Source organism: Aquarana catesbeiana, linkage group LG01 (assembly GCF_042186555.1).
Source record: "Aquarana catesbeiana isolate 2022-GZ linkage group LG01, ASM4218655v1, whole genome shotgun sequence".
In the NCBI taxonomy this organism is placed as follows: Eukaryota; Metazoa; Chordata; class Amphibia; order Anura; family Ranidae; genus Aquarana; species Aquarana catesbeiana.
This window is the reverse complement of record NC_133324.1, coordinates 347,423,021-347,449,647: the sequence shown is the minus strand read 5'-3', so window position 1 is coordinate 347,449,647 and position 26,627 is coordinate 347,423,021. Positions and strand designations below refer to the sequence as shown.

Here is a 26,627-nt window from a genome sequence, read left to right as displayed (position 1 = left end):
AGTGCCCACCAGTGCCACCCATCAGTGCCCACAGTGCCACCCATCAGTGCCCACAGTGCCACCTATCAGTACCCACAGTGCCACCCATCAGTGCCCACAATCAGTGCCTCAACAACAGTGCTGCACATCAGTGCCACCTATCAGTGCCCATCAGTGTCACCTACCAGTGCCCATCAGTGCCGCCCATCAGTGCCACCTATCAGTCCTACCTATCAGTGCCCATTAGTGCCACCCATCAGTGCCACCCATCAGGGCCCATCAGTGCCATCTTATCAGTGGCCATCAGTGCCGCCTTATCTCTGCCCATCAGTACCGCCTTATCTACCCCATCAGTGCCGCCTTATCAGTACCCACCGGTGCCGCCTCATCAGTGCATATCAATGAAGGAGAAAAATTACCTGTTTGCAAAATTTTATAACAAACTATGAAATATGATTTTGTTTTTCAAAATTTTCCATCTTTTTTTGTTTGTTTAGCAAAAAATAAAAATCCCAGCTGTGATTAAATACCACCAGAAGAAAGCTCTATTTGTGAGAAAAAAATTATAAAAATTTCATTTGGGTACAGTGTTGTATGACCACGCAATTGTCATTCAAAGTGTGTCAGTGCTGAAAGCTGAAAATTGGTCTGGGCAGGAGGGGGTTTAAGTGCCCAGTAAGCAAGTAGTTAATCAATGTAAGTTCCACCGCTCAGGTAGATCCAAACCAAGCCAAGGTACATGCTTCCTTAACCTCCAGAGAGAAGAGAGCCCCAGGTGCTGGCTAATGCTGGTACAAGCAGATATGAACGGAGAAATCTGGACAGCCACACACCGGAATAAGTTATATTCACCTTTATTTGTAGAACAGGATCATGGGGTACACAGGGCAACACATTGGAGTGGTACAGAAAAGCAGCTGATGCGTTTCACACTTACACTGAGCTATGAGTAAGCACTTAGTGTAAGTGTGAAACGCGTCACATACTTTTCTGTACCACTCCACTGTGGTACCCTGTGTACTCCATGATCCTGTTCTACAAATAAAGGCGAATATAACTTATTCCGGTGTGCGGCTGTCCAGATTTCTTCGTTCATACAAGCAAGTGGTTAATATTTAGTACATTGATTGATTGTTGATTGCGCTGCATTTGCTGGGGAATATCATTACTGTGTATGCAGGAATGCATGTCAGTGCTGGCTGCAGTCAGACCATTATAAGAATGAACATTATGTAGGCTGAAGGGGTTTTGATTTTGTTAAGGTGGTAGAGAAGAGACAACATTATCTGATATATTATAAAACTGCAGTTAAGCCATTTTATGGACATTAAAGTGATTGTAAAGGATCAGCTTGTAAAACAACCCATTCAGTATAAAATAGAAATGAAAGGCAAAACATTTTTATATAGATATTAAAACACCATTATAAATACCTTTTTTTCCCTTTTTTATAAGTGATCACATTCCCTGTTATCAAAATAGTGAATATAAGGAAATATATATGACCTTGCGCATAACCTAAACAACTAACAAAGCAAAAATATCCAAAAACTGATAATAAAATAATAACATAAATAGTGACAAGCAACAAACGGGTGAAAAAGTAATGCCAAAGTGCTGTCAAATAAAACTGGTCGACCGCTACAAACCAGTGTATTAGTGAATGATTCAAAAATAGTTCAAAAATAGTCCAAAATTCCAAAGTGATACCAATGGAAAAATGTAAAAAGTACAATAAATACAATAAAAATGTGTCAAACAAATAAGTGAAAGAAGTTCCAATGTGCAAAGGAATTCCAGAAGGTATACAATCTTCACAATCACAAACAGGACATAGAAGATGTTGACTGTGGTTCAAATAGTGAAGAAGAATCCTTCAACGTTCTCTCAGAGCTCTTACCTCATGGCATGGATAAGTGCCTTAGTCCATACCATGGACAATGATCTCAATTACAGGACCCAAAATCCGGCAAGGTAAGAGATGAGTGCTTAATGGAGTAGATATATAACACTTCCAGTCCGGTGTACGGATTATTGTACTTTTTACATGTTTCCATTGGTATCACTTTGGAATTTTGGACTATTTTTTAACTATTTTTGAATCATTCACTAATACACTGGTTTGTAGCGGTCGACCAGTTTTTTTTTACAGCACTTTGTTTGGCATCACTTTTTTCACCTGTTTGTTGCTTGTCACTATTTATGTTATTATTTTATTATCAGTTTTTACATCTTCCTTTTTTGGATATATTTGCCTTGTTAGTTGTTTAGGTTATGTGCAAGGTCATATATATTTCCTTATATTCACTATTTTGCTACTAGGTGATTGTGATCACTATTAGACTTTGCAGCATTCCTTTCACATATTGATTTTCACATATTGATTTTTAGCACACTTTAATAGCGCAGAGGTCCTTTCACTTATTTTATATTCCCTGTTATCAGCTGCATAAGGGATCGGGGAGTAAAAGCAGCATCACACTGAGCTTTCTAGTGACAGGTTGTGCAGGGGAGTGTGTGTCAGGACAAGTCTGATCATTGCAGGAGAGCAGACTGAGTTCCCAGCATAGCTAGAGGACTGACCACAGTCTCCTGCTTAGTGTGGTCAGTTTTTATTAGAAAAGCAGAGGAACTGGTAGGAACACCAGGGATTTCACATAAATGAGGGAACACAAAGAGAACAGGAGACTTTTTCATACAAGTACATGGCACAGCAGGCACATATCAGGAATATCAAGTGTTGTGGTAACAAACGCTTTAAGACTAATATACCAGTTTATTTTCAAATACATACTATTACCATCATTCTTCAAATCATACCCTGTGTGAACCATCATCCCAACAGCATCCAGTGGAATCACTAAGATTCACAGCCACCCAAAAGTGAGCACAAGGAATGCCAAGAATTACCACTAACTAAGGTCTATATGAAAAGTAGTGTACATAAATATAGTTTGAACCACTACATTGAAAAGTGACTATTATTTAAAATGGAATCATGAATAGAATGAAAACTTAATGTGGGAGTATAACAAATATTTATCAGTAGTCAATCCCATTGGTGGATATCAAACATAGAATGTAAAGAAGGCATATATCGATATGTAGATACGTTTATGTACCCATGGAGCCCAAAGGGTTTAGGTCCATATAAGAACATATTGTAAAATAGAGGAGTGTCAGGGTGGCTCATTAATCAATGTCACAAGGATGAAGAATGTATCTCTATGTTAATCCTTATGAAAAGGGTCTACATTCCCAGAATACTATACAGGTAAAGATATGTTCTATCTTACCAAATGAAAAGGAATGCCCTGCAGACCCTGCATGAAAAAAATTGTTTTTTTTCTGTTTTTTATCTATATAAATCAAGTAGATGTTTTAACTGTATGAATTTGGTATTTCCATGTTTTTGTGAATGTGCCTTTACAAAAGTCCTTTGCTATACATTTTTTGTTGAGTCTATAGAATGAGGTCACACATCCCAGGAGGCTGCAGGACCAGTCACATGCAATCTAGCACAAGCATAGTGAGGTGATGGCTGTGATTCTTCAGAAAGGCACAACCAGCTCTCAAATCCAAGATGGACTCACAACAAAAAGAACCAGCTGAGGGAAGATAGCACTGGACTGCAGGCAATGGTAAGTGCCTAATTTTATAAAGTCAGCTGCTAAAGGACATTACTTTTTTTTAAAAAAAATGTTGCAATTCCTCTTTAATTTGCTATAAATCTTGAAGTTTTATTTTACAACTGTAATGGACAAATGGGGTGAGATCACCAGAAGTCATATTCTGTGATAATTTAACCAAACAATGGCAATTCACAAATCTTGTCAACTGGGTAACAAACAGTAGCTTAGTTAGGGAACCAAAGGTAGCCTTCAAGTACACTGTGTAAGCTAACAGAATTTAGTGTATTTCTCCACTCTCCACCCCCTGAGATTGGCAGGTTACAGATGACATATGGATGTTTTAAGTGTTGCAACATTCTTTATACTTCCATGTAATTGGCTCTGTCTTTGCAATTCTGCTGAGAAATCTGGGAAGGTGGGGATTTTAGCCCTAATATAGAATACATCCTTGTGCTATCTAGCTTTATGTGTAATTTTTTTCCCTGTCTTTGTAGTGAAGTAGTTTCAGGATTATTAATAAGCCATTTCCCCATAAATATGGTAGTGGAGTTACTCTACCCCCAAAAAATCTGACTATACGAACATTGTTTTGTCACAGTCTATTCTCTAAAAAGTAAATCAAGAACAAGAAGTGTGGGTTTGGGGTCTCTATCAAATTTGTCTCTTGGGGTTCAGTGGGCTCTTATGTGATGCTCCCGAGCATCCATATGTACATCCCCCTGTCTGGGAGGATCCCTGTTACTGTGTGAGTGACAGTGGGCACTGTGTAGAAGCTAATGTGGTAGGTGCAAATATATTTCTCCAGCTGCACCACTTCATCCTTGCTTATGTTGTTGTTAGAGTGCTGCTGGAGGAGATTGGAGCCAGCACTGGGCCTGTTCCTTCCTGTTCTTTCATCGTGGCAGGCCATGGAGAGAGAAGCGGGGATATGAAACTTCCAGAGCAAGTCTGAGGGCGATAGACAGCAGGAGAAGGTACGTGCCTTTAGCAAATATTGTGGAGGCAGGATAAATAGGCAAGATTCCCGGATGAGCTCTACAAGACACAGTTTGTTACATGAGAGCCCAAGCAATTCTCCCCTTAGCATCCATTTCTAGTCAATCAATCTACATACCAACTTCCACATGGTAAGTGATGATGTATGGCTGAAAACTAGTAATATGAGTTTGCTCTTTTTTAAATCATTGATATATCTTTATGGATATAGTGCAAACATATATACATCCTGTACATTTCTTGTGCATAGCATGTAGTGGGAAGAACACAAGCTCTATACATATACATGTAAATATACTATACAGTATTTCAGATTTATTAATACATAGCTCCACTTAAAATCTGTATGCATTTAACACACTACATTCACTTGATAGATCAACATCTTCATGGAGTAACTGAGTCCAGTACTGTAACAAAATGCTCATCAACCTTATCAAGCTGAAGAATGCGAGAAATTAACCATTTTACCTATAGAAAGAAAAACAAAACAAAAAAACAATAGTAAGTTATAGCCTCACTACTACTAGTAGAGGGAAATAATGCATAAACTGCCAGTGTCTTCAGCCTACAGGTAAATCAGCAATACACCTCTTGTTCTACTCAAAATGATAGTACCCACCTCACAATATTTACACCAATAATGCTTATTGTCATGCTTTTTGGGTCAAACCTGCATGAAGGGTGTGTCAGAGGCAAGGTATCCAATGCAACTGCTTCATGCCCCAAGTTCTCAACAAGCAGAATGAGAGCTAAGGTAACCTATAGTTCTAATGCAGATGTCTGCAATCACAGGCTACAGCACAAATGTTTCATCCATTTTGGTTGTATAGTTTCTTACTATGATATTTAGGCTCCTTTGTATTAACTCTATGTTGCAGCTTTCCAAAATGTCACTTTATTAATTAGTAGTGCCTTACCTGCCTAGACATAAACAAGTTTTAGTGCTTGTAAGATCATCATTGCTTTTCATCGACCATGTTTCAAATATCACAGTTAAACTCCACAATATCTGACCACTGAAAGATAGGGTACTAAAGTAACCAATGGGTAGCAATGATAATGTCTTCAGTATAATATGTGTTACCAGAACTCACAAGGTCAAATTCTTTGGCAAGGTTCTTGGAGGGGCTGAAACATAAGCTTTTTCATTTTGACTTTGACAGAAGTAAATTATTAGTTCTCAAAAGGTTCTAAAGAGTGCTGGTGATACGTCATATCTGAATTTTGTAAATTCGTATTTAAAAAAAAAACCTAAAAACAAAAGGGTTAATGGGCTCCATTAGAAAAAAAGACACGTATAGCAAACATATCTTTTGCCATTATTATAGTTAAAAACGTCTGTGCAGATTATTTACAAGCAATAATATAACATCCCCATTTTTAAAATGTATTTATTGCCACCCTGTTATGCCAAGCCATCAAGGTGAAGATTCTTTACCTTTACAATTGTTATAGTTGCACTGTAGAGGAAACTTAGCAGAAAGAGGGTGATGAATGTAGCTGCTGTTGACCATAGACTATCTTCGTCATCCTCACTGCTGTCCTCCCAGATGAGGTATACCACTAAAATGATAAAGATTTGGGGAAACAGGTTAATATTTGTTATAAATGTAAATTACCTAAGGTCACACAGGGAAAAGCACTGCCTAGACACACTATATAATACGTTCTTTTTAAGCAAGATGTAAACCATGGCACAATGATGCCAAAAAACAAACATGTTTAAAACGATTGTTTGCAATATGTTTTATGCATTTTCTACCTTCGTATAAATGATTGACTAAAATTTTTAATAAGGATCTGACACGGAAAGGGATCTAAGGTAACAACAGCACTGAAGTTAAGGCATCTTGTGGTAGCTGCAAGTACCCGTTCTGGTCAATTCCTGTCTGACCCTTGAATTAAGCCCTGCCCCTAAGATGTGCCCCTGTTGAATAATTGTCAATTGCCAGAATCTGCTCACTGACATTCTGTCACTTGATAGTTAATGGCAGAAGGGGACATGGGTTACTCTTTTTAGGCAAAAAGGCTGTTCACTTTGCATTTAGAAATTCAACTCCCATGTGTTTAGCTTTAGCCTAGGATAGAAGGGGCTAACGCATGTTCTATCCCTGAACTTCAGTACTCTTCTTACCTTAGATATGTATTGTGCCAGGTCACTTTAACTTTAAACAATGCTTTATGTGTTATACATGTGTTATAACTGTTATGTGAATGTACATTAACATGCGCTATTTTTTAAAGTCAGCTTCTGACAAATAACTCCTATTAGTGAGTGACAATTTAAAGGCCTTGACACATAGGGTGTACAATTATGTATGCCGGTGCAGGGCCGTGTTTACCCACATGGGGATGGGCAGGTGTTTTGTGCATCCCCATGCAGGCAGTCACATTGATTTCTATTGGGACACATCAGCTGCACAAACACAGCCACTGTGTCCCAGTATGACATCTGTGTCAGTGTGGGTGCATGTCCCAGAATGCACACAGGGTTCAGGGACATGCACTTGCCCACACATGCACCTGCTGCGTTTATGCAGCCACTGTGTGACAGTAAAAAATGAAATATACTCGCGCTGAAAGTGAACCAGTGGAAAAAACTGAAATACAGATATAATAATTGCAGCTGCTGTACACAAAGTGCTGTACACTTGAATGAATATAATAAAATATATACCGCACTTGCAAAAGTGCATGGATCATTCCACTGAAAAATTAAGATGAAATATTGCAAAACAAATAAAGGTGCTTAAGTGCTTTCATCCTTATAAAGTGCAGTAGTGCTCCAAACTTCCACTGATGTGGCACTTCCGTGATGTGGCACGCACCCTTCCTGTGTCCCCACTCACTGGATAAAATGGACCCCTAGCTTTTCAGTCTAGGGGTCATACAAGCTGTAAAGCTGGGCAGGAATGGCGACTCACAGAAGGTCCAATGGAGATCTCCCCCAACGTAATAATCATGAGTTGGTAAATGCAACAAAAATAAAAAGAAGAAACTAATAGTGAAGCACAGTAGGTTGGTGTTTATTGCGCAAAAACAGGTTGGTACTTACAGGACAGAGAAGTAAAATAAGCAAAAAATAAGCATGTAACAATGCAGGGATAAAATACAGGAAACCCTGCACCCAGCGTGTGTTCCACCAAAACTGGAAGTGACATCGTTTGGACTCGGCACCAGAAATTACATTAACGCATTTCGCACTCCCACAAGGCATCATCAAGGATGTCCCAATAGACATCAACTGGACTGCCTGCACAGTATTGTATGCCTTGTGTGAACGAGGCCATAGGAGTGAGCCTAATACACTTACAAATAGTTATGTGTAATGTGAGTTTTATTATTGCTTTCCCTTTTTCAAGTAATTAAGTGATTTTTTTTAATGCAAATGCATGTAAAAAATCATTAATTCCACACACTAAAAAACTATTCATTGCAATTGAGTACCAGGCTTAAAATGAATTTAAAAAAACAGTAACTTATGTGCTGTACGGAGTACTGATCTGTAAACTTCTGATGCTAAATACTACCACTACTACTACTACTACTACTAGTATCAATAGGCATATACAGCAGCATTTAGCCCCCGTTCACACCTATGTGAATTAGATGCGGCTTACACCGCATCCAATTCGCAGGACATTTTAAAATACATTCATATGAATGCATCTGTTTCACATATGTGCGTTGCATTCGCACTGCGCATTGCACAAAAAACGTGTGCATTTTCTGGGCATTTCGGAGCGAATTACAAGCCCATTATCTTCTATGGGAATGCATCTGACTCGCAGATGCATTGCGTTCTGAACATGGATTTTCTCCTTCTCCTCACTACACCTCCCCCTCTCCCCCCCCCCCACCTCCCTGCTCACTGATCCGCAGCTATAACGCAGGGGATCTTCCCAGTGAAACCTGAGCTTCAATTCACACCACACATGTGTGAACCCAGGCTAAAGCTTTTCTCATCTACCTCATTAGTTTGTGTGACAAAAGGCATGCAGTCAAATCCTATATTGCCATATTTATTTATTATATTTTGGCATGTTGTTTCTAAAGTAAATATTCCACAAAATTTTAACATTAGCATTTGATGAGTTTAAACTGATGATACTTAAACCAAACAAAAAATCATTATAATTACACTACGTGTCTCCGTTCTGATGAAGTGGTACTAACCAATGTAAGAATTTGGAGCACTTCATTTTCTATGTAGACTTTATCCAAGGATTTAGCTAAGCTTCCTGTGCCATTATAATGGAGCAGAAAACTGTTGGGAGTGGAGTGCACCACATTAACCAAGCAAATAGACCTGTTTCAGGTCAATCTGTGCCACCTGCGCCAATTTCTGTTTCAGAGTGAAATATAAACTGGCACAGGGTCTGAACCTAAATAACAGAGAGAATGTATCAGTTTTCCATATAGAAAACTGCCACAGATCCCCACCAGGTCTGACCTGGTGTACAGGATGTGATTTGTCAACAGACAACTACATGAGCAGAGCATGCAGAGTTAATAACCCTCCTCTTTCCTCCCATTCCGATTGAGGGCAATCAGAGAGATCGGAGCATGTAGCTCTAGAGACAGAATGAAGAACTGACTGCTCCTAATTAATATAGGACCTTTTACCACTTTCATTAATTAGGAGCAGTGTCTGCTCCATTGTTTATGTTTAGAAAAATGATGCATGCATAATGCTCTTCTTGTGCTTTTCAGTTGCTATTGCTAACAAAAAAAAAATAGGACTGTCAATAAATATTATATGCTTCTAATGCTATCCAAGAAAAATACCTATTAGCAGTCAAGTGTATTTGGCAACTCTTGTCTGTTTCGGAGCTGTCATGTTGGAATTTAAGTACATTTAATTGTGGTTGAAGATCATCTTTTGTTCTTGAAATCTTTACTTGATCCCCTGACATTTTTAGGTTTTTAAGAATGTAAGTAAATCTACCATTGATCCAGTTTTCCTAAAGCATCATCACTGTAACTTGTTAATGTAAAGAGTACACTGATTGAATTAGGATTTCTATCATCCTCGTAGCATATTAATTCCATATTTAGTTAGCCACATGAAGGAATATCAATCAAATTCTTGGTACACACGTACTTTTGGTTGGCAGCCTAATACTGCAGAAATAATGAGCAAAATCAAGTGTTTTTACTGCTTTGTTCAAATATGTATAATTCAGGATTGGCTATATAAGGCCCAAACACGTGATAACAAGACCAATTTAGCTGAAGGGGAAATAATTAGGAACCTGGAATACTGGGTTCTTTTTTCTCTTTTATGCATTTCATACCTGCATTTAGCTTTTACAGGAAGGTAAAAGCAGACAAACACATAACATTTTACACATGACAGAGCTACAAAATTGAAAGCAGATATAATAGTGGTATTGTGAGGTATGCCGATTATATAGGGATTTTAAAGTGATTGTAACTTAAATCTATTTATCAGCATGTTTGGCTGTATGTCTCACTTATACACTTGTCTTACGCAAATAGCTTACTTTCTTAGGTTGAGATTCTGTCAGAAACAGCACTTTGGAGTTGATATACTAAAGACAAACAGACTATTTACTTTACAAGGAAATTTGCTCCAGAACTTAATGAATGAGGTGAAGCACAATTGACTTCCATCATCCAATCAAGCGCAGCAAAAGTTTTGTTTTTTATTTTTCTTGCATGTGATTGGGTATCCTTTGCAAAGTGAAGCTTCTGCACATTCACTACACTCTGGAGCAAATTCCCTTGCAAAGTGAACAGCCTAATTTTCTTTAGTAAATAAACCCCTTTGTGCTGCAGGCTGACAATGTAAAGCCACTGCAATCAATCCATAAACTTTGCAATAAATCCATGAACAAATTTAAAACTGTATAAATGACGTTAAAGAGACTGAAAAATATATTTGGGCTTTACATAAACATTTTCAGGGTCAGATTCTGTACCATGATCATGTTATTTCCGGGTATCTAGTTGGTTTCTGTAAACATCTTTAACAGTGTAGCAAATTGTTTTTTTCTCTCTAAAAGAGCACTGTGTTCACACAGATAAGTGAATTTATGTTCTTTTTGAACACTCAAAGGAATTTAGAGGAATTTAGCAAAAATGGAATTTCAGTTGCACATGTTAAGATGATTGCAATGAATACAGCTTCAGCGAGCTAGTTATACTCTTTTAGTAAAAGCATCTCACTAAGGTTTGCACAAAAATATCAAGAACATGGAGATGGTTAGTGGACAAGTTAGGTTACATAGATTGCAAGGCATCTAATGTATGACTTATTATCTGGACAAAATAGATTTATGGAAGTAAATAGGGCTGTGACCAATACCTGAATTTTGCATTGCTTTTTGTTGTATTATTTAGTTAAATTTCTGATGTTGCTGTTTATCCGCCATAAGTGTATTTTATAGACAATTGCCTGTATCATATTCAGTGGAGAACTTTTTTAGACAATGATTTTATTATTCATTTTTGTTTATCAAATTCCTAATCAGAAACTATTTAGTGAAAATTTGTTGTTTACTCCCATACACTTCGTTTTAATAGTTAAGAATAAAAAAAGGCAAAATACTGGTGAGACTTGATGCTCAATGCATTCATACAAATGAGCAATGGAGGTGATGCTACAAGTTGTTAATTGTAAAAAGAGCCTATACAGTGTCCACGGTGAAATTTAAATAAGAAGTATAATTAAAACAAATATTTTATCATTTACTAATAAAGCTACACACACCACTGTTCATCAATAATTTGGGTTGGTAAAGTAGAAAAAGACACTATATGGACTGGAAAGGTGCTCCCTGACAAACTACTCATACTTCAGATCTATACAAGTACTTCCACTTGTCATCTATTAGTTTAGGTCCATAGTGAGAACTCTGCATATGCAGTCTGGCTTTTATAACATAACAGAACATTCTGAATATGAAACTGTGTCTTTCTGAAATATAATCTAATAAAGGATTACATTAATAGTGCTGTATGCAGGGAGTGTCAACTATAGACATTTAGGGTGTTTTCTTGTTGAAAGTTAACCAGCCTAACAGTATTGATTGCAGTATTTATACGTAGTAATGCTTTATACATTTATATTTATAATAATGATATACTATGTTGTTATCTGATTTTATCTCTGTACTAATTAATGTATGCATCTCTATTTGTTGCATTAAATGTATACTGATATATTAAGACCCCAGATAAGTAAAGACAGACATACTGAGTTTAGCAACATATGTTATACAAGAGTTTATTGAGATATAAGCACATGACAGGACATGACAAACACAAAGTAAAATCCAGTGTTCCACACACCAGAAACATAGGGCAAGAATAAATGCAAGATAATAATGTGTTGAGATTACATACACAAAGGAACATGTTGGACATCTTGATAAACAGTGTTAATACAATGCTGATTTTGTCTTTGGTTTACTTTTTAATGTTGGCAGCATTTCCTCTCATCTGTTCTTAAATTACATGACTCTGACGAATGTCATCCAAATGGCAAAAACTGCATTGGCTTAACAATTGCTTCATTTTATGACATTAAAGCACTAAAGCTTGATGTTCCACACATCAAAATGATGATAGGTTGTAGGTAGAATTTCAATGATAACAAAGGATAATAAGAGAGTAAGCCACTGGGAGTACTTCAGATATAAAAAAAAAATAGAGCACAAGAATCATTTACCCCTGGGTTTCTTAATATCTTTTGAAGTTATCTTCTTGAGTAAGCCTGAGCAGGTAAATGTTGCTCCTCTGTTCCATTCTGATTTACTAATAAGGGCTGTGCTGTACATAATGTAGGTCTCACCATCTCCATCTATCACGGGTTCAGTGTTTGTGTAATTATTTTCATCAATGACTACACCATTCTTCTTCCATTGGACATACAAATCTTTGTGGCTGAATTTTTTAAGTATACAGGTTAGACCCACAAATTCATTCGAAGCAAGTTCCTCTGGTGCTGGCTGGAAACAATAAATTGTTGGTTCTCTTACGTCCTCTGTAGGAAATAAAAAAAAATAATAATTTGAATCTTCAAATTAAAATAATGTATCTTTGCATTATTATACAGGAAACTGACTTTTAAATCCAATAAAGGCTATGTCACCCACAAGCTTCTTACAACTGGAATTGCACATATATATATATATATTTAAGTCAATAAGTGGTTCAGCTCATCAGCATCCAGCCATGTCTAATATATCCATTCCCCCAAATGTTTAAATTTTGCCTATTGTGTTCCTTAAATCAATATGTTCAGGTAGGGGTTGTTTGCAACAGCTTATAAGTAGAGGCCCAGTGAGGAAGATGAGTACTTGTTCTAGTTCCATTAAAACACAGCATTTGCTAATGGATTATATTGATGGACAGTAATGCCGCATACACACGAGCGGACTTTACGGCAGACTTTGCCCGGCGGACTTTTCAACGGACTTTACGATGGACTTTCTGAATGAACGGACTTGCCTACACACAATCCACCAAAGTCCGTCGAATTCGTACGTGATGACGTACGACCAGACTAAAACAAGGAAGTTCATAGCCAGTAGCCAATAGCTGCCCTAACGTGGCTTTTTGTCCGTCGAACTAGCATACAGACGAGCGGACTTTTCGACCGGACTCGATTTCAACGGATTGATTTAAAACATGTTTCAAATCTAAGTCCGTCCAACTTTTGAGAAAACAAAATCCGCTGGAGCCCACACACGATCGAATTGTCTGACGAAATCCAGTCTGCCGGGCAAAGTCTGCCGTAAAGTCCGCTCATGTGTACGCAGCATAAATGTCAGAGGCTGCAATATCCCAGAGAACATTGTCCCAGGAAAACAAGAGGTTTTTCTAATTAAAATGGTCCTTTCAGGTCCAGTGCTAGATGAGGGGAAACAATAAAGGCCTTAAGGCAACTTTTTTCTGAGAGAGAGAGAAAATTATATATATATATATATATATATATATATATATATATATATATACACACACATATATATATATACACACACATATATATATATACAGGGGTATATTAGTAGCTATTTGCTTTCAGACACTTTTTATTTGAAGGTCTGTATGGAGCTGTCCCTGATCTGACTCATCAGATGTGCATGTCATCTGGACGTCAGCTGTTGACCTTCGTAAGCAAGAGGCAGGAAAGCAGTTATTGCTACCATGGTGAACATGAGAAAAGGAGCTGAAACTCATAACTATATTATATTCAATTGTATTCACCTTACTAATAGAAATACATTTTTTAAATGGATTTTATAATCATGATCATAATAAATATATATTCATGCATAAATTATTACCATCTCTATATGAAATTGTTTTTTCCACGGGGGCTGGAAGGTCACTGTGTGATACAGTACAGGTAAACTTTTTTCCAGTTTTCCAGTCAGCAACATTAATCCTCAGGACACTTTTGACAGTGTATGTGCCATCAAAACCTTGATCTGGATCAGGTCTGAAAGTCTGAAGTCTTTTGCCATCCTCACGCCTCCACTTAATTTCTATAGAATCTGTAGATGTTAGTTTTTCTACTATACAAGTAACTTTGGCGTCATTGCTGAGCAGTAAATCTTTTGGGGAAGGTGGTAAAATGACAACCTTTGGATGGAAGGTGGAGGAATCTAAAAAAAAAAAAAAGTTAGTATAATATACTCATTGGTAGAAAAGTAAACAAAAGCATTGGCATATAATGATCTTGTAAATTAAAATGGTTAGTATTTTATTTTAATGATCTTTGTTAGGACTCACCCATTAACCGTTTTGGATATTACTTAAAGCCGAACTCTGGGACAGGCAAATATTGTCTAAATACCAGATCTGTGCAATAAGCCAGTGCGAAACTTTGCCTTTGTGCATGAGCTTCTGGTAATGCTGCTCTTCCCATTCTTCTTTCTCCTTGTGCAGGGAGACTGGTCAAATCTCCGCCCCCTCCATTAGTTTTCTGCAGACAGCCTGTAGTAGGTGGACCTGCTGGGCCCCTCCCACAGCCCTGCTATTTGCAGCACAGTGATGAGGTCACTGCTGCTTTTACAAGGTAATATCTAGGTTTGTAAAGCCTTTTATTGCACAAAAAGTAGGTTCATATGCTTTGTGGCTATATATTTAAATGAAAAGATTGTATGTCCTGAGTTCAGCTTTAAACATTATATAGTAAACACTTATTATTCCTTTTTGGACAGATGTCACACGTCCTTGCAGTTTTAAATCCATGTTACAGAAGTGACAGTTAGAATTTATTGGTTGCTATTTTAATAGTCATAAAATGTATAACTGTCACATCCTGAGCTGTTAATTCAAAGTGCAATTGGGCACTAATGTTCCACACTAAGCATTTCACACTAACCATTTCATATATTTTTTAATACGCAATAGTTTGTTTACTTAATACAGAGTTAAGGACATATAATATTTTTTTATGTTGCTATCACAAAAGTTGTAGTTTTAAAATAACCAACAATTTGAACATTTCTATTAAAGTGTAGCTTCCTTTTGGTCTGTTTAATAAGAATTATTTTGTGTTTTGTTATTTATGTTTGATAATTAAAAAAAAAACCTGTTGGTCCTTACAGAAGTGATGTAAGTTAAAACCTTCATATATACTCTTGTATGTGCTGCACTGTAATCAAATTAGCATTATTTACAATTCTCTCTGAAAGCCACAAATACATAACCCTATGTTAAAGAGGAAAGGAAGAAGTATTCTGCAGTGCTTAAGCTGGCCATAGATGGATCTTTTTTTTTATAAACTGACAGGATTATATAAACAAAAACAACATGGATCCCCCTATGGATAGAGGAGACCTTCCAGTTGTGTCATTATATTCTGACAACTGGGTCTCCTCTGCTGTCAGAATACACTGATCAGAGCTGGAGCCGATTGGCCGCATGCACTAATTGAACACAAATTTTCCAACAGTCCCGTTCGAGAAACGTCGATCACTAGATCGACTCCTCTTGAATAAGAATGGCCATAGATAAATCAAAATTTGGCTGGTCCCTGCTTAACCAGACAAATTTTGATCCATCTACTGTATGGCAAGCTTTACAAACTTTCTGTCCTAACAACAGTGTTACTCCATATATATGAAGTATGTTACTGCCAGGTTCTCCAGGTGAAAATACAGGGAAAAAACCCTGAAAAAAAGAAAGCTAATGCACCCACTAAAAACATTATATTTTTGTTCTTGGGTTTAGATACTTTATATCCTTTAACTTTTTTTTTTTTTTTTTTATCTTTTTACCAGTACATCTGTATTTCAAACCCTTTCAGCAATGGCAATTGTGTTTACAGAAGGTCATGCTATTATTACCTGAACATTTGTGGATGGTATTTTCGTTTTTGCTGGAGCTGGGAGGGTGGTTAACGCTACAAGTGTAAGTGTCCCCAGCATTCCAATCCTCTGTGGGAACAGAAACTTCACTTCTAGATTCAAATTTTCCTTCGCTATCCTTGTATGGAGTGCTATTTCTTGGAATAATAGAAGCTTCTTCTCCATTTAAAAGCCACCGTATTCTAATGTTATCTGGAGTGTATCCATTGATTAAACAAACAAGCGCAACTGAACCAGTTTCCCCGCACGATCCTTGCAGAACTTTTACAGTGGGTGGGATAGGTTTCCCGCACTCTAAATAAACAGATAAATTATTAACAAATTAAAACTTTTTTTGAAGAATACAGTTAATACCACAACAGTTCTATAAACGTTCTCCAGGCTGTGATTGTCTCCTGAAGCATGCCCCCAGTCTCTAAACATTTCCTGTAGCATGCCTGTAATCTCTGACTATCTCTTGAAGCATGAGCATAGTATCTGGCCATGTTCTGTAGCATGCCCATAGTCTCTAACATATCCCCTCTAGCATGTTCATAACTTCTGACCATCTCCATGTTTGGAGTCTCTGATAAGATCTGTAGCAATAATATGTATATCTGTATATATGTATATCTGAATAATATGTGCAGCCCTTTGGTTACGTCACTTGAGGTCCCATATATTAAAGCAGATTGACTACCACTGCATTATAATTATACAATTTACTAGCTAATGTTAAAGACCATTTTTGCTACTGTTATCAGTGACTAACATGGTACAGCATTCTACTGTTCTCCAGGATACTGCTTTCACATTTCTAAAACCAGAGTAAACATTTTGGTGACTTTGTGAAATCTGTCTAACCTATTGCCACCCATGTAATACGTAGGTGCAACGGCAAAGAGGGTGGGCTTTAATGCTCACACACCGCACATATGTGTCTATGGTTGAATGAGAGTGAGCAGACCAAACTGTCAAAGGCAGCTTCTGGTCTCTGACCTTGGGACCAGCTCCTGATCACATGACCACTGTGACAGCCAATCACAATGGTCATGTGATTAGGCAGACCTTCTCACCCCCTGAACATAACATCCCAGTTAAAATGACGCCTAGGCTGTTTTTAAGAGCCATGCGCTAAATAGCTTTAAAATATTGGTAAAATTACTAGTAGAAGAAATGATTTTGTTCTCACCTGGTATATCCTTGTTAGTTTTTACGCCTGTGGCCTTGTGATCCACATTACATGTATATTTGTTATTTTTCCAATCAGATGTAGAAATAGTCAGAAAGTTGGCTGAGAGATAGTTCCCGTTTCTACTAAGTGTGCCTGGTAGGTTTGTAATTCCAGTAGTTATGGAACCTGAATTCCAAGTAACATCTACAGGAGCAGGAAGGTATCCAGTAGACAAGCACCCAATAGTGACTTGTGATATAGAGGAAGAGCTGTCACAGCCGGGCATAAGGGGGTAAACTGATGGAGCACTTGGCTGAGCTGTGGATTATTAAAGGAATGCATTAGTTATCAGATCATATCTGAAAGAAATATAGCAAATAAATCTCAATTTTGTCAACTCTACAAAAGAAAAAGATGATTATGCATATAGTTATCAAGCAGTAAACATGCCCTTTGTTTGTTATAGATATTGCAAAAGATAAAGGCATGCAAAGTATGTATCTGGTGTTAGTACTAACCACTAGATGGATATGGTTAACATTGCAGGTTTTCTTTTAATTCATACCTAATACTGAGATGAGCTGATTTTTGTAAGTATTAGTGAAATCTGATAAAAATGTATTTGCTAATTCTTAAACTAGATGTCCAGAATGCTCTAATAATTTTGGTAACTATCCTACCAGTACTGTCTCTCTATATGCTTTTAGTAGTGGACTTGGCTATAACTGGATTAATATTTTCATGCAGGCTGTTTTGAGTTTTACTATCTATTTGGAATGATTTAGCAGTTTTCTCTTTGCCTCTACAGTGCTGAAGTCTGGATTAGATAGCATCATAAGTAAGAACATTGGGATTGGTGTACTAAAGGAGTCTTTACATTTTCTTGTATATATATATATATATATATATATATATATATATACACACACACACACACACACACACACACACACACACACACACACACACACATAAAATGTGTTAAAGCTAACATTTAGTTGTCCACCTTGTTTCTTGACATTTACCACATATTGATCAGAAAATACATCTTTCTGCACAGCTGTGATAAAGGGAACATTAAGTACATTCGATGCAAGATGTTAAAGGTGTAGACAGGAATTTATATTCCTAAAAAGGTGGTGGAGTTTTTGTCATAAATAAAAAGAAAAAAACTTACAGTACACTCTGTGACTTTGTTATCCGTGGTATGGATAAAGAAGTGTTCTATAATTATACATTACATAAGAACACAAATAGGGCTAACTATAAATATGAGGATGATCAGATGGAGATGCATGATCTGTTTTGGCAAATGTCGTTTGGACGAGAATAGCTCATAAAAAGGAATGCTTGGGTCACATGAGCCAAGCATTTCTGTTTATGCAGAATAGTAGAAGGATGTGCATTTCACATTGCAGAAAGTCCCTGTACTGTCCACTGACACTAAAGATACTTTTTTTCTCTCTCTAACTTCAGGATATTTTTTTTCCCTCCCACTGATCATAACTCACGGCATTTTGCTCCCACTGACACTGGGGAATATTATTCTATCACTGATGCTGCACAACTTTTCCTTCCACTAATATCATGGCATTTTTACCTCCCACTTACCAATAATGTTTTTCCACTGATCAATGATGCCAGGCAGTTTTCTCCCACTGTTTGATAATGTCAGGAATTTTGTTTTCCTCTGACCACCAACAGTGGGGCATTTCATTTTTTCTCCTACTGAACAATTTTGTCCCACTGACCACCAAAAGAGGGGCATTTTTTCTTTCTCTACTGTCCACCCACTCCGCTACATATTTTTCCCTTCCATTGTCCAGCAATGTAACAGACACTATTACATGTTCTTAACAGCTGCACATGCTGTGCTGCATGTTATATACTCCTGACCAAAGAGTTCGTTGTTCCAACAGTTGAGGGTACTAAGTAGCCTGGTAGATGTACAGGGACTACATCAAAGGTGTGCAGTATATACTGTGTATACACTTATGCCGCGTACACACGGTCGGACTTTTCGGCTACAAAAGTCCGACAGCTTGTCCGACAGACTTTCGACGGACTTTTGTCAGACTTTTGTTGGACTTTTGGAGGACTTGCGGCAGACTTTCTTACGCACGGACTTGCCTACATACGATCACACAAAAGTCCGACGGATTCGTACGTGATGACGTACACTGGACTAAAATAAGGAAGTTGATAGCCAGTAGCCAATAGCTGCCCTAGCGTGGGTTTTTGTCCGTCGGACTAGCACACAGACGAGCGGATTTCTGGGTCCGGCGTAGTTACTACGTAAAGATTTGAAGCATGTTTCAGATCTAAAGTCCGTCAGATTTGCGGCTGGAAAAGTCCGCTGAAAGTCCGCTGAAAGTCCGGGGAAGCCCACACACGATCGGATTGTCAGCCAGCTTTAGTCCGTCGGTGTCCGTCGGACTTTTGTAGGTGAAAAGTCCGACCGTGTGTACGCGGCATTAGACTCTAACTGTACCCCCTTAAACTAGTATTCAGCACTATTTAGCCATGCTCGCTTTTGTGACTGCATTATCCTTTCTTTGGCTGTCCTTTTTTTGAAAGTCTAAAGTTGAGATGTATATAAATATATATGTCTGCTTCCCTCATTCTCATGAGTAGGTAATGTTTGCCCCAATCAGGCTAGAAGAGTTTTAGGAGAAGCAAGTGGCAGTTTTAAAGAGTGACAGTTACTGGGCTGGACTCGTGAAAAGACAAAACTGGAGCAAAGACAATAAATTTAAAACTGAAAGTCTAAAGCAGGCTAATGCAATTAGCGGACCTCCAGCTTTTGCAGAACTACAAGTCCCATGAGGCATAGCAAGACTTTGACAGCCACACCCAGAGGCATGATGGGACTTGTAGCTTTGCAACAGCTGGAGGTCCACTAATTGCATATCCCTGGTCTAAAGGCTGCTGACACCATATAGTCAATAGTGAAATTTTGTGTTCACCGGAAAACTCAAAAACAATTGTGACTGTATTGTATGCAAAGGAGTTGTAAATGCAGAAAGTTGTTTTATCTTATTGCATTCTATGCATTAAGATAAAAAGCCTTATGTGTGTAGCAGCCTCCCCAGCACCCCCTAATACTTACCTGAGAACCATCTCTTTCCAGCGATGTCCACAAGTCCCTCAGCCGTCCGGGACTCTCCCTCCTGATTGGCTAAGACACAGCAATGGTGTCATTGGCTCCCACTGATGTCAATCAAAGTCAGTTAGCCAATCAGGAGAGAGAAGGGGCAGGGCCAAACGGCAGCTCCATGTCTGAATGGACACAAGGAGCTGCAGCTTAGCTCGGTTGCCCCCACAGCAAGCTGCTTGCTGTGGGGGCACTCAACAGGAGGGGCCAGGAGCAGTGAAGAGGAACCCGAGAAGAGGCGGATCCAGGCTGCTCTGTGCACAACCACTGCACAGAGGCGGTAAGTATAACATGTTTGTTATTTTTTTTTTTTTTTTTAAAGGAGACTTTACAATGCTGCATAAAGCAGAGAAATTAGCAGGAAACATCAATGCATGTAATTACACATTGCTCCCAACTGTCCCTCATTTGGAGGGACCATCCCTCTTTTGAGACCAAATCTCTCTGCCCCTCGTGCAGCCTCAGTTGTCTCTCTATTTTGGTCTGGTGAGCACAGCTCAACACAAAATGCACTATTTTCTACCAAAAGTATTATGCTGCACTAAACTTTGTGTCCAACCTCTATATTACTACATTTGTTAATTAGAAAAGCTAAAAGGAAAAATAGAGGTTAAAACTTGCGCTTGTGTGGTTTAGCCAATCATTTTCTGCAGATTTTTGTGGTCGATGTAGCCAGGGCCATGGCAAGGGACATGTCCTTTGCCTATATGAGGGGGTTAATTTACTAAAACTGGTGCACTCAGAATCTGGTGAAGTTGTGCTTGGTAGCCGATTAGCTTCTCACTTCAGCTTGTTCAATTAAGCTTTGGCAATAAAACCTGGAAGCTGATTGATTTCTATGCAGAGTTGTACCAGATTTTGCACTCTCCAGTTTTAGTAAATAACCCCTACTGCGTGCTAAAAGGTGTCCTCTTTATCACTTTAGAAAGTTGAGAAATGTGAATTACATCTATGTAATGTGAAAACCAGAATGTTTACGTCCTAGAAAGGGAAATAAACCGTTTCAGTTATCCACAGTATGATATTAGAGTGTAAAGCTTAAATACCAATATGAATAAGAATTGTGCTGCAGTTTGTATTGAAATATATGTACATTTTAGTTCCTCATCTAGAGAATCATGCTGTATTTCAAAAAACATATGTCTCTTAAAACATTTTTTTTTGCTTTAAAGCTCTTTTCTATCTTTACCCTTTAATTTCCCAAAGACTGACCATGCACAGGCAGCTATGAATAAGGTTCTAATGCTCAGACCCTTTCAGATATCAGGACTTTACTTATAATGGAGTGCTAAGATAATCAGCAGGCTAGCATTATAGATCGAATTATCACAAATGTGCCAAAAAGGTGCAAAAATCCTTATTTTGACTCCTACACTAAATCTGCATCTTTATACTGTAGTCTGTTACCTTCTTAATTACACATATCACATTTGCCTGAATACCTCTCTTGTACTTAGTTGCTATTTCAAATCTGTTAAGACAATCATTTATAAATTTTTAATTCATATTGCATTAATTCGTATCCACATGGAATTCCAAAATATCTCTCTGAAGTTCAATATAGGCATAATGAGATAGCAGAAAATGCCACACTAACAATAAGGGGCCACATTTCTCAGATGCGGTCTGTTGCTGTAACATGCATGTTACTGCAATGCATGTTACATGCACCAGCACATTGCAGTGCTATTGATTTTGAGACACTAAGGTAACATTGCTTCAAAAAAAATGTTGTATATATGATTTGTGCATTGGCAGCATCTTGAAAATAAATAATGCAGCATGTGTTAAAGTATGACACAATGCACATTATCGCAGTGCACAAAAATGGGGCCCAAGGGTCTAAACCTAGTGCCACTTTACCTCTCTATGTATATTAAACTGTAGACTTCTTGTTACCCCATTTAAACACATATTTTTTAGGCCATCCAATATATATTACAGTATTTCCTTATTTCTTTACCTCTATTTTACCTCTATTTATCTGTATCCAGCTTTTTCTCATGTTGCTTCTGACAACACTATCTTCACCAAAGTAGTTACCCCTGTTTGCATATCAATGCTGCGATGTGTTACTTAAGATAAGAATCTCCTTGGTCTTTATCTGACATTACATACTAAAATATACCCCCTGAAATAAGAATACGTCTCAAAAAAATAGGTTTTATTAAGCATATTGATGGACTAAAAAATACAGAAATAGCTTGACCAATCCATCAAACAACACAAACTACCACACTGCCCTAGGAGCTTGACAAATGGTGGTAGAGTAAAATTGAGCTCAGTTATCAATGTACACTGCTCTACACAGCTGAAAATCTGGGCAACCCTACATCCACAAAACGATGCACTGAATGATTGCACTGGTGGCCCATACCCAATGCTGTGATTTTGACACATGTTCATCTTGTTTTTGCAAACTAATATATATATAAACTAATATAACAAATATTTTGAAGTTCCTGTTGTGGGGTAGCTAAATGATACTGAATATGCACGCATAGCATTTTGGGGGCAATGAAAGCTCTGGTATCCAAAGACTCATGCTTACCAAAGCTTTCATGGCACAGCTACCATCACAGATGATGATACAATACTCCAATTTTTTTATTCGTGATTTTTGGACTACAGTGAAGTTAGGGAAGAGCAAACTTTGTTTGGCTCTATACTATTCAGGTTTCAGTGAGCTATAGCTTGTCTTGTAGTTCTATGCTGGTATGACAATCATTTTCAGCAGCTTTGGTAACTTGGGACTGAATTTTTCATTTCCAGTGAGTAAAGTTTACCACCTACAATAAGCCACACTCAATAGTATGCTTGCATCACCCTGGCATAACATGCATTGTCCTTTTTTGGGGGCAGTTAACTATAACCTGTACTGATCCACTATCTGTATACTTTAGAAGGCTGTAGCCCACAGCTCTTTATTTAGAACTTCAACCTCTAGTTTGACTTATTTGTTTGCTTTTCTCAGCAAGTTATAACCTGCTACAAGATGCCTGCAGTATTCCATGTCCAATCCTTCTGTTAGCTTACAGCTTGTTTTCTATTCCTATTGTTGTTTTACCAGGCTATAACCTAATATTATATGCCTACAGTAAGCTCTGCACCCATAGTTTGTCGCCATACTGGTTTACTTTTTTCTATGCCTGCACTTTTTCCTGACTTTATGCTTCAAATAGATGTTACCTGCAGCCCTCAGTGCATATCTCTAGATTAAAACACGTTATTCAATTTTTTTGCTTGTCATTGTAAATTATGGCTTGCTATTACATACATGTACCCATACACCCACCCCATTTTGGTTTTCCTTTCATTATACTAATTTTCTGAGTAAGCTGTAGGCAGCTATGGTATAGCAGGTCTACAGTAAGCACTGCACTCATTCTTTCTGAGTGGTGTTTTCTTGTTTGGAGCTGAATTACTATCTGTTTATTTCAGCAAGTGATAGCCTACAGCTTTTAAAACCAAGCTATTAGCTTAAAATGCATTCTACTATTCCTATGCTCATTTTAATTAGTTATAACATTTAAAGCATACACATTTTAAGCCCTGCTCCCAAATGTCAGAGTGATATAGCTTACCATGCCCTATCTTTCCTCAACTTTTTCCTACAATGCATTATTCTGCCCTTGTGCTTTGTAAAATTGCCTGTAGTCTGCCAGACCAGAGCTGAGAGCTCATGTGTTGGCACAGTGCCCTGTGTTACCTCCACTTTTTGCTACAATGCATTATTCTGTCCTTGGTAAAATCTCCTGTAGCCTGCCATGCCATTGCTATAGAAAGATAAAAATGTAGGTGATACCTTATTAACACAATCCTGGCTTACAATGCTTAATTTTCAGCAACTGATAGCCCACAGCCTTTTAAACCAAGCTTATAGTGCATTCTATTATTCCTATGCTTATTTTGATTAGTTATAACCTTTAAAGCATATGCATTTTAAGCCCTGCTTCCAAATATCAGAGTGATATAGCTTACCACGCCCTATGTTTCCTCCACTTTTTCCTACAATGCATTATTGTGCCCTCGTGCTTGGTAAAATCTTCTGTAGCCTGCCAGACCAGAGCTCAGGTGTTGGCACAGTGCCCTATGTTACCTCCACTTTTTGCTTATTCTGTCCTTGATAAAATCTCCTGTAGCCTGACATGCCATTGATACAGAAAGATACAAATTTAGGTGATACCTTTATTATCAGAATCTTGGCTTACAATGCTAAACTTTCAGTAAGTTATAGCCCACAGCTTTTTAAACCAAGCTGCTAGCGTATAGTGCATTCTACTATTCCTATGCTTATTTGAATTAGTTCTAACCTTTAAAGAAAACACATTTTAAGCCCTGCTCCTAAATGTCAGAGTGATATAACCTACCATGCCCTGTGTTTCCTCTACTTTTTCCTACAATGCATTATTCTGTCCTTGTGCTTGGTAAAATTTCCAGTAGTCTGCCAGACCAGAGCTCATGTGTTGGACAATGCCCTATGTTACCTCCACTTTTGCTACAATGCATTATTCTGTCCTTGGTAAAATCTCCTGTAGCCTGCTATGGCATTGCTACAGAAAGATAAAAATGTAGGTGATACCTTATTAACACAATCTTGGCTTACAATGCTTAATTTTCAGCAACTGTTAGCCCACAGCCTTTTAATCCAAGCTGCTAGCTTATAGTGCATTCTATTATTCCTATGCTTATTTTAATTAGTTATAACCTTTAAAGCATAAAATTTTAAGCCCTGCTCCCAAATGTCAGAGTGAAATAGCTTACCATGCCCTATATTTCCTCTACCTTTTCCTACAATGCATTGTTCTGCCCTCGTGCTTGGTAAAAGCTTCTGTAGCCTGCCAGACCAGAGCTCAGGTGTTGGCATAGTGCCCTAGGTTACCTCCACTTTTTGCTACAATGCATTATTCTATCCTTGGTAAAATTTCCTGTAGCCTGCCATGCCATTGCTACAGAAAGATAAAAATATAGGTGATACCTTATTAACAGAATCTTGGCTTACAATGCTTAACTATCAGCAAGTGATAGCCCACAGCTTTTTAAACCAAGCTGCTAGCTTATAGTGCATTCTACTATTTCTATGCTTATTTGAATTAGTTATAACCTTTAAAGCATAAAATTTTAAGCCCTGCTTATATAGTAGTAGAGTGATATAGCCTACCATGCCTTATGTTACCTCAATTTTTTCCTACAATATTCCATCCTTGTGCTTGGTAACATTTCCTTTAGCCAGCCATACCATAGCTTACGTGTTGGCATAGTGCCCTTATGTTACCTCCACTTTTTCCTACAATTGATTATTCTGTCCTTGTGCTTGGTAAAATCTATTGTAGCCTGCCATGCCATTACTACAGAAAGATAAATATGTAGGCAATACCTGATTAACACTATCTTGGCTTACAATGCTTACCTTTCAGCAAGTGATAGCCCACAATTATTTAAACCAAGCTGCTTGCTTATAGTGCATTCTACTATTCGTATGCTTGTTTTAAATTGGCTATAACCTTTAAAGCATACACATTTTCAAGCTCTGCTCCCAATTGTCTACCCACCATCCTGGCTTACAACACACTATACTATTTCTGTGCTAATTTCACTAGCTGTTGGCACAACAAACTGTATTTTACACCATACCTGTAGCAAAGCCATGTACCTGTGTTTCTAACCTCCATCCCCACTTTAAGGTGTCATTATAACCCTGGTATGTGTACAGTAAACCCTTCACCTGTGGCTCTTTTTTGACTGATTACTATTTAATGCTGTTCCTGCACTGATTTTAATACATATCTGAGTTAGATTGATATAGCTTACCATACCCTATGTCTACAATGCATTATTCTGCCTTTGTGCCTGGTAAAATCTCCTGTAGCCTGCCAGATCATAGCTACAGTAAAGTAAAGATGTAGGTGATGCCTTTTGTGTGACTAATTGTAAATAGTTTAGGTGCTGCAAGCTATCAAAATCAATTAGTCTCCTTCTTTAGGCATGGTTTACAAAGTTACAGTAAGCCCTGAATTTATAGTTTTCTTCTGCTCCTGGTCTTCAATCCTCATGTTCCACATCCCCTTCTTGCCCTTCTGTTCTATTCTAGCAACCAACAGAATAGATTTACCTTTATATACTCGCCATAGGTACTGCATGTATATTTATTAACACAATATTGGCTTACAATTATTGACTTTCAGTAAGTGATAGTCCACAGCTTTTTAAACCAAACTGCTTGTTTACAGCACATTCTACTTATCCTATGCATATTTTAATTAGCTATAGCCTTTAAAGCATACACATTTTTAAACCCTGCTCCCAGTTGTCTGCCCTCCATCCTGGACTACAATACACTGTTGCTGGCTTCTCTAGATGTT

General features: G+C 37.8%; 1 protein-coding gene, 1 long non-coding RNA gene and 1 gene segment (V, D, J or C); all 3 read right to left on the bottom strand.

Moving 5' to 3' along the window:
- Window positions 1-26,627, bottom strand: part of LOC141118318 (uncharacterized) — a 711,411-nt gene that overhangs the window by 441,964 nt on the left and 242,820 nt on the right. The gene's annotated exons all lie outside the window — the stretch shown is intronic.
- Window positions 3,694-8,448, bottom strand: LOC141145473 (uncharacterized). Its single transcript, XR_012244562.1, has 2 exons — window positions 6,049-8,448; window positions 3,694-5,078 (listed from the first exon to the last, which is right to left on the bottom strand). It is a non-coding gene; the product is annotated as an uncharacterized lncRNA (long non-coding RNA).
- LOC141145464 (Ig gamma chain C region-like) overlaps window positions 11,837-26,627 on the bottom strand; it is a 258,076-nt gene continuing 243,285 nt past the window's right edge. Inside the window, 4 exon segments of the C gene segment in view lie at window positions 11,837-12,621; window positions 13,928-14,248; window positions 15,938-16,252; window positions 17,130-17,429. Coding sequence covers window positions 12,299-12,621; window positions 13,928-14,248; window positions 15,938-16,252; window positions 17,130-17,397 — 1,227 coding nt within the window.